The 580-nt window shown below is 63.6% G+C and overlaps 1 protein-coding gene across 1 annotated transcript in view; it reads right to left on the reverse strand.

Annotated features, from left to right (window-relative positions):
- Positions 1–580, reverse strand: part of CRIP2 (cysteine rich protein 2) — a 27,455-nt gene continuing 26,875 nt past the window's right edge. The window contains exons 7-9 of the mRNA XM_006754011.2: positions 290–384; positions 160–217; positions 1–68 (exon numbers count right to left, since the gene is read on the reverse strand). Of these exons, the coding sequence (XP_006754074.2) occupies positions 28–68; positions 160–217; positions 290–384 (194 nt within the window). The 3' untranslated portion in view covers positions 1–27. The remainder of the gene's footprint in view (positions 69–159; positions 218–289; positions 385–580) is intronic.

Here is a 580-nt window from a genome sequence, read left to right on the forward strand (position 1 = left end):
GGGGATCAGGGTGGGGTGTACCTGGGTCTACTTGAAGGTGTGACTCTCAGCGCCACCTCGACCAAAGCCTACAGAGAAAACAGGGTGCAGGTGAGAGGCGGCCAGAGGCCTGGGGGGCTGGGTGTGGCGTGGGGGGCCGTGGGGCCTGGGGGAGCTTACCTTTGGGTCCGAACATGGCGGCGTAGCAGGGGTGGTTGCAGTAGGGCTTGCCTTCGTGCTGCAGAGAGAGGCCATGAGAGGCTGTCCCCCTCCCTCTCCCCCACCCCTGCTGCCCTCAGGCCCCGCCTACCTCGGCATGGCCCCCCGAGGTCAGGGTCTTCCCGCACTTCTCACACTTGAGGCAGGGCCGGTGCCAGTCCTTCCCCAGGGACGTCACCCGCTCAGCTGCAGAAAGGGCAGACAGGTTCCCCTGAGACGGGCCCTGGGGCGCAGGGCGCACCCCTCCTCTCGCTCCCACTCTCCGGCCAGCTCCGCCCGGGGCCCACCTCAAGTCTCAACGGCCTTTGTGGTTTTTGTTTGTTTGTTTTTAAATATTTTTACTGATTTCAGAGAGGAAGGGAGAGGGAGAGACTCAGTGATC

Source organism: Myotis davidii, unplaced genomic scaffold (assembly GCF_000327345.1).
Source record: "Myotis davidii unplaced genomic scaffold, ASM32734v1 scaffold472, whole genome shotgun sequence".
Taxonomy (NCBI): domain Eukaryota; kingdom Metazoa; phylum Chordata; class Mammalia; order Chiroptera; family Vespertilionidae; genus Myotis; species Myotis davidii.